Source organism: Microtus ochrogaster, linkage group LG2, assembly GCF_000317375.1.
Source record: "Microtus ochrogaster isolate Prairie Vole_2 linkage group LG2, MicOch1.0, whole genome shotgun sequence".
Classification (NCBI taxonomy): Eukaryota; Metazoa; Chordata; class Mammalia; order Rodentia; family Cricetidae; genus Microtus; species Microtus ochrogaster.
Window position 1 is genome coordinate 45872596 of NC_022028.1, and position 8150 is coordinate 45880745.

Here is an 8150-nt window from a genome sequence, read left to right on the forward strand (position 1 = left end):
AGAATTAGCAGTAGCTAAACTTTACAAATAGAAAGACCAGATCCAGGGTGGGAGAAAGGGAACAACAAATGACTGGCCATGTGTCAGATCTCAAGACTGTTAGTTTGTTTATGAGTTAAGAATAGGGCACTCAAAGTTAGGGGTGAAGGTAAGAGGGGAGTGGAGAGCAGGGACAGGAGGTGACTGTGATCAGACTACATACACTGTGAAATCCCCAAAGAAGTAATACAAATGTTATAAAAACAGCATTCACATTTTGAATGCCTGAAATAAATCAGAAGAAAACGATTTTGTAGCCTGGCATAAACCTGAAATTCCAGCTACTCAGAGACCGAGAAGAAGAGGTCAAAACTTCAAGGTCTGCCTGAGTTAAATTCAAGTTGCCAGTCTAGGTAACTCAGGGAAATCCTGTCTCAAATAAAAATAAAACAAGGCTGGGGTATACCTCAGTGGCAAAGACTTGCCTAATATGCACAAGGCCCCATATTAATTTCTAATACCATTACAAAAAAAAACTACTTCATAATACAAAAAAGGAGAGAAATTCAACTTTCATCTCCACAAGTTTTATTGCCTTTGCACTACAGCAGGAGTCTGGGGAGTTGCAGCAGAGACTCTCAATGCCCACAAACCCAGAAATTGCATGCTCTCCTCTTTAGTGACAGAGTGTACCATCTGTGACCAGGTGTTAAGAGAATGAAAAGAGAACCACAGAGACTGAAAAGAAGGGAAATAATAATGAATCCACAGACTAATCATTTACATAGAAAATCCATCAAGTCTCAAAACCATTACAATTTACCAGAAACCAGGAACAAGAAACCAAGAACCTATGTGTAAGAGAACTTCCTTTTCAAAATGTTCCTGTATTTCTACAAAACAAAATGAAACAAAATTAAATTTAAATATCAACTTGTAATAGGAATTTCTTTTTTAAAGATACGTAGGGTTCAAAGTATAAACCATCAGCAGACCATATGCCTACCAAGCACAAGACCTTTTTTGGACCCCCAGAACCACAAACAAAAATCTAGGATTCAAGAAAAATGTGCATAATTGAATTAAGAAAAAGGAACATGTAAGGCTGAAATAAATAAGAAGACATATTATGTTCATGACTAAATAATTCAATTTGGGCACTTCTCTTCCAAATTAATCAACAAGACCACTGATTCCAATCAAAATTCCAGGGAGGGCATGGTTTCCTTAAATCTTATACACTGATCTTACAATGTTATAGAAGAAGGAGCCAAGAACAGCCAAGACAATATGATGGAAATAAAGGTAAGTAGAGAAATTCTTGCAGTTATCAGACTATCAAAGAAACTGTGGTGCTGGCACGGGGTAGAAAGGCTGCGAATATCAATACAGACAGCCTAACGATAACCTCCTCGCACTCACAAGAGATGAAGGAGAATTAGGTGCAGCAAGAAAATTCTTTAATAAAGATCTCAAACCAGCTGGCCATCCACATAAAATGTGAAACTGGTCCTACCTTGTCCTACAAACAAACAAAAACCTACATGGAATGGAGAACACATGTGACAACAAGCCAGGAGAAACCTTTATAAATGAGATGGATTGTGTGTGTTTCTGCTGTGGGACAATGGTCTAGTACCCTGTCATTTGTATTTTAATGAAACACTGATTGGCCAGTAGCCAGGCAGGAAGTATGGGTGGGGTGACCACTGCTCACATCCCTAGAGATGCTTCAAACTGCAGGACAGGAAGGTTTTGTTTGATCTCAGCCAGCTGCTGAATAGCAGAGAGACACAAACACAAGCTACACGGTGCCAGGAGCAGGTGGCACAGGGTAGGGAGAATGGGGAAAGCCTCTTGGAAAAGGTGGGAAGAAAAGGGAGTGAGTTGTGCAGGATCCAAGGAAAGCAATTTGGTAGGGAATCTGAGGACTCTCAATGGGTCCTGGGTAAGAAACTTAGGAACTGGAAGCAAACATAGCAGCACTTGTCATTTGTCTCTCAATTCACCTGGCTTATGAGATTCAGCGTTCAAGAGACACAGACCAGGGAAACCTGGGAAGAGGACGATACACTGGCCCTTTGGCCTACTCTTCCCTCTCACATTACTCCCCAACACAGACAGTCTGCAAAGGTATCTGTTCTTTTCCTCCTCGTACATATGATGTGTGTGTGTGTGTATTATGAATATCCGCATGTGTATGGTTTCACCTGTATGCATGAGTATCTTTGTACATGTGTGCAGAAGTCACAGGTTGACATGGGAGTCCTCCTCAATTACTTTCTACATTATTCACTGAGGCAGACAGGCAAGCTCTCAACTGAACCCAGAGCATGACAATACAACTAGTCTAGCTAGTCAACTTTCTCTGGGCAGTCTGTCTCTGCCTTCTAAGCACTGAGATTACAGGCAGGCTGCCATGCCCAACGGCACTTATACAGTATGCTGGCTAGTTTTATGTCAAGTTGACACAAGCTAGAGTCAGAGAGGAGGGAGTCTCAATTGAGAAAATGCCTCCATAAGATGTAGCTGTAAGGCATTTTCTTAATTACTGATTGATGTGAGAGGGCCCAGCATATCTTGGGTGGTACCATCCCTGGGATGGTGATCCTGGGTGCTCTAAGAAAGCAGGCTGAGCAAGCCATGTGGAGCAAGCCAGTAAGTAGCACCCCTCCATGGCTTCTGCATCATTTCCTGCCTCTAGGTTTCTGCCCTGCATGAGTTCCTGTTCTGACTTCCTTTAGAAATGGAAATATAAGCCTTTATTTAAATAAACCCTTTCCTCCCCAACTTGCTTTTGGTCATGGTATTTCATCATAGCAACAGTAACTCTAAGACACAGGTCCTGGGGCCTTAACTCAGGAACTCATCCTGTACAGAAATTACTGAGCCATGTTCCCAGGTTCTCTGCATGAGAGCTGCCTGAGGAGACCTCCTAGAAGCAGTGTCTGTGCACTTGGGTAGAGGAATGAGGGTAGTGGCTGATTTCTGCATAGCAATGCAGACTTTGCAAGCTGACACGTGCATAGAAAAGTTCCATACACTCTTAGTCTCCTTCAGCCCTGTGATAGCCAATTTTGGCTGTCACCCTGACCACATCTAGAATCAGTTAAAACCCAAGCTGCTAGGCACTCCTGTGAGGGATTGTCTCAAGTGGATTAATGGAGGTGGGAAGACCCACCCTAAATCTAAGCTATATGTTCTGGTGGCAGCCAACATAAAAGGACACTTTTATGGATGAAGGAAGCTTTGCTTCTTGACACCAATCTTGTTGGCAAGTTCATCTATCCTGAGGTATTATGTAAAATAAATAAATTTATTTTTAAAAAGTCTAGTTTCTTCAGGATTTCAACACAGACTGAAAACCAGCAGCTCTCCAGGAATCTTCCGGGATTCCAGCATCAGACTGGGATTGTTGGGCATCCAACCTCATGAACTGAACAGCTACTGGATGCTCAGCGTTTCCATTGTGAGACAGACATCACTGGACTACCCAGACTATATCCTGAGTCAGACTACTAAGTCTCCCCTAGTATCAGCTCCATCAGCTCTGGTCCTCTAGAGCCCTGGCTCACACAAACCTGCACTGTTTAGTGCCAGGTGCTGTATTAAGCACTTGGATTCAGCAGCGAACCAAGTGAACAAAAATACCTACTCTCTCTGAATTTAACACCAGCAGAGGAAAGTCAAATAATAAACATAATATGTAAATTATGGAGTATGCTAATAGGTGGTAAGACTGTTCTAAGAGGGGGCAAACTAGGGAGGCACTGAGGAGGAAGGCTGCAGCTGCAGAGGATATACCGACCAAACACAAGTTACCCAGCAGAAGACAGCAAGCTTTTTAAAGTGCGAAGAACAAAGATTTTAGGCCTTTCAAGCCATACAGACTTACAGTTTCTTGTCCTTATCAATGCATAGTAAAAGCAGTCATAATTGCTACGTAAATAAATGCCCCAATAAAACTTTATTAGCAGGTATACAGGCTGGACTAGATGTCTCTTCCTTGGTACATCCGAAAAACCTGATGCACTGTAATCAGTCTGGTGTTAACTGGCCTCCTACTCAGTGGAGACTGGGTCCATGCTGCGTATCTCCAATAAGCCCAGAGCTACCACCAATCAGGCCCAGTTGGCAGGCTCAAGAAGACTGTCCCCAGTGCTGTAATAGCTACCGATTGAACAATCAGGACTTGTGTGCTTTCATCACAATGTATGCTAAAGGCTCTAAGATAATGGGGTCAACCAACTCAAATCTTTGAAACCATGAGCCAAAAGAAACCTTTACTCCTTTAAGGATGATTAGTTCATGGGTTTTGTCACAGTGATAGAAGAAATAAAAAAGACACAGGAAGCAAGTTCAGATTTTCTTCAAGTTTCTTCAATTACACACACGTATTAATCAAAGACCCACAATGGGAACCCCTACAGGAAGACAAACACAAGCGCAAGGGAACCACCAGGGTTCTGTCATCTTTCCCACTTGCCCCAACCCCGTACTGTCAGCCTATGACCCAGGAGGATCACTTACGTAGAATCGCAGCAGCGCCCCATCTGAATTGCAGCACCAGGACCTCCTGCCCAAGTATTCATGCGCTGTGTTGAGCAGCATGAGGGAAGATGGGAGCATGGGCATCTCCGACATCCCTGGGAAAGGTCGGACCAACAGACAATCAGTGCAAACACTCAGTGGCAAAAGGACTGCATCCATGTCTCATTTTCTCTTTTCTCTCTCTGTCATATGACCAGACGGTTCTCTTTCCTTTTCTAAGTAATTACTTAACTGGCTTTAATAAGCAATCTGTTTATCAAAAATCAACTGAAATCATATAGAAAAATGTAAATGAGGGCTTCCCTCACAAAACAGAACTGCCCTAGCACCCGAGAACCAATACTAGCATCTGCTGCACATCACTCAGAGTACCTCCTGTACTTTTCAAAGAGAAGGACAAGTTACAACAGACCACACACTACATGAACAAATTCTGAAAACTCTCACATTTAGGTTTACTTGAATACTGCAGAAGGGAAAAAAACTATTAACTTGCCATCAAATGTTTGTTCACCATTAAATTATTATTAGTTCCTTAAAAAGCCTCAGAATTTTTTTTTTTTTTTTTTTGGTTTTTCGAGACAGGGTTTCTCTGTGGCTTTGGAGCCTGTCCTGGAACTAGCTCTTGTAGACCAGGCTGGTCTCGAACTCACAGAGATCCGCCTGCCTCTGCCTCCCGAGTGCTCCTCAGAATTTTTGAAACTCTGGACCATATATAAGCCATGAGCACCTTGTAACTGGCTCTTTGGGGGGTGGGAACAAAGTGAATTAAAAGAGAACATTTTAAACAGAAAATACCAGATGGCATTGCACACAACCACACAGAGCTTAAATGTCTTTTACAAAAATTTACTACTGGTCAATCCCTCAATAACAACAACAACAAAAGTAACCCCCCCCCCCAAAAAAAAAATCCCTGCAGGTAATAAAGGCTCAAACCATTCCAGACATTGTGGGTTCTTTAGTTTCCTTTTTTTAAGGCCTTATTTTTTTATTGTGTATGTGTGTCTGTGTCTGCCACGTGTGGAGTAGCTATGGAAGTCAGGGTGCTCTGATCTGCAGTTACAGGTGGTTGGGAGTCGCCTACATGGGTATTCTTTAAAATTATGAGTTTTCTGCCACGCAAAAACTGTCTCTCATTCCTTAAAGCTACAGTTTTAACACCCCGCATGTCCACAGAGGTAGAAGAGGAAGCCGAGATCCCTTCGGCAGGACTTGCCATCTCCAGCTGTCAGCTCCTTCAGTGTCTACAACAGCTGCAGGACTTTTTGAGTCCACACATGTTCACGAGCCCCCATCCAGTGACTACATGAGACAGCACGACAGCTCTCCAAAGGCCCTGTCACTTCAGAGTCCCTGACAGCCTAGCCAGGGTCTGTCGGCCAGCACCACAGGCTAACTTCTCCTGGCCAATCCTGTTGCTTCTCCAATCATTTTACAAGCATGGTCCATTTTGAGAAACTCAGCTCATATAAGGTCTCTCACTACTCAGCCAGAAATGTACTTAATCCTGAGCCACACCCTTGGAATTAAGTCTGGTCATAGGAGGACAGAAGTACCCCCTTACCCTAACTTCCTCTAAAAAGGCCAAATGGTTCTGGAGCATGTCTCCATTATTCAGCTCTCCATAAATGGGAAGATATTGGGATTTTGTCCCAGAATTTGGTCACCTCCCATCCCTCAGTCCACAGGATGGGGGGAAGAGACAGCACCATGCCTGCCTGTCCACAGAACATGTCTATTCTTCCCTGGGCATGATGCTTCAGCTGAGGGTGCTAATTCCTCTTGTTTACTTACCTGCTCACAACTTGATTGTTTTTCTTTTCTTTGCTTTTCTGAAACATGATCTCTCTATGTAGCCATGCTGTCCTTGCTAGACTAGACTGGTCTCAAACTCAATCACAGAGATCTACTTGCCTCTGCTTCCCAAGTGCTGGGATTAAGTGTGCATGCCACCATGGCCAGCATTTTCCAGTAGTAGAGAAAACTCTTTGGTATGCATAATTAACTTTCATTTTTATAAGAAAAATAATAACCATTTATAGATAAACATTTTTCACTAGTAAAGTCTTTTGAGAATACAATTTAGTACTATTTGTCAAGAGTTCTCCAGACATTCATTACTAGAAAGTTACACTTTTAAAAAAAAGTGAGCAGCAACAAAAGGGTCTCCATGATCTGTGGATACCCATAGCATGGCCTCTAAGAAACAAATACGACAGTGCCCCAGAGGCTAAACAAGTGTGACAGCTCACTAAAGAATGTGCCTACTCACAATACCTACATAAGGCCTCAGGGACCTACCACACAGAGCAGATAAGGACAGGCGTCAGCCCCATGCCTCCAAACCTGGTGATGACACACCTTCCTCTGCCGGGTTCTGGAGCTGCTGTTGGTGGCACAGGGAACGGAAGGTGTCTTCTTCCTGCCAGATAATCCTGTGCAAAATGATCCAGGGCAGCACTGAGGAAACATAGGGCTCCTTGGGCTCCTCTTGTACAGCCATGCTGCAGTCAATGACCTGGCAAAGGGCACCAGCAGCATGTCAGCCTCCCCAGGCCCCCTGAAATGAGCCTAGATTGCAGTGCCTTCTGGGAGAGGCAAGGTATAACATCTGCCTACCCCTACAGCTTTAACATGGGAACACTGACCTAGCAGTACCCAGTTTATCATCAGACAGTCCCCCAATGCCCAATGACATGCTCTTTCCTCGTGCCACATGCAACTACTGACTGTGGCAAGGGGAGCTAACGGTCCAGGGGAAAACAGGCCTGGAGAAACTACTGAGTCTGGTGGGCATACACAGATGCTACCATGAAAGCAGGAGCAGCGGCAGGGGTCTCAGGTAGAGAGTGATCAGAGACAAGCCCTTGAGGTGTCCAGGTAAATTACTGTGGTATGTCCAACACTGAGGGCAGTGCATGAGGACAGAGGACACACTCACAGGCAAGGATCCCAGAGGGTGGTCCAGAATAGCTTCAGCCAACAAAGTAAAAGAGGAGCAGCAGGCTGGGGCTCAGTGCACTTTGATACACTACCCAGTCAATATGTAAAGGGTTCAGGGAATGAGAAGACAGTCATATTTCAGCGTTTAAAAGGTGCCTCTGTGGCAGAACAGTAGCTGAGCTAAAAAGGTAGAAGGTACAGAAAGAACTACTACAGGGGTTCCACGGTTCATGAAAGAAATGGCAGGTGCCTGGTCTTGGCTGAACAAAATGGAGGGAAAAAAATAAACACTAGAGTAGTAATGGGTAGCAGGACTTACTCATGGCCAGAGCATGAGTTCAGAAGACAGCAGAGGGCTCTCAAATGAAGGTTCTCTGCCTCAAAACCCACCTTGGGTGACACGAAATACTATGACCAATCTATGGCTTAAAGTGCTACCCCTCAACTGGAAGTTCTAGGGTATTGTGGGGGTACGGAACCCCAGCAGGGGGCCAGGCCTGGACTGTAGTCCTCACTCTGCCTCTTGGCACACTAAATGCAGACAGGACCTCCTTGCTAAGTCTATTTCTGCCCCTCGGGAACAGGAAGTCTGAGAACCTTTGTTATCCCAGGCGCTACATCAATGCTAGACCTTGACACAAAGCAGTCTCAGAAGGTCTGCAGCTGCCGGGCGA

At 44.2% G+C, this 8150-nt stretch overlaps 1 protein-coding gene across 3 annotated transcripts in view; it reads right to left on the minus strand.

Moving 5' to 3' along the window:
- Cabin1 (calcineurin binding protein 1) overlaps positions 1-8150 on the minus strand; it is a 126888-nt gene that overhangs the window by 88148 nt on the left and 30590 nt on the right. For all 3 annotated transcript variants that reach the window (XM_026785654.1, XM_005360198.3, XM_026785653.1), the window contains 2 exons: positions 6895-7051; positions 4510-4625 (listed from right to left, as the gene is read on the minus strand). In XM_026785654.1, the coding sequence (XP_026641455.1) occupies positions 4510-4625; positions 6895-7051 (273 nt within the window). The remainder of the gene's footprint in view (positions 1-4509; positions 4626-6894; positions 7052-8150) is intronic.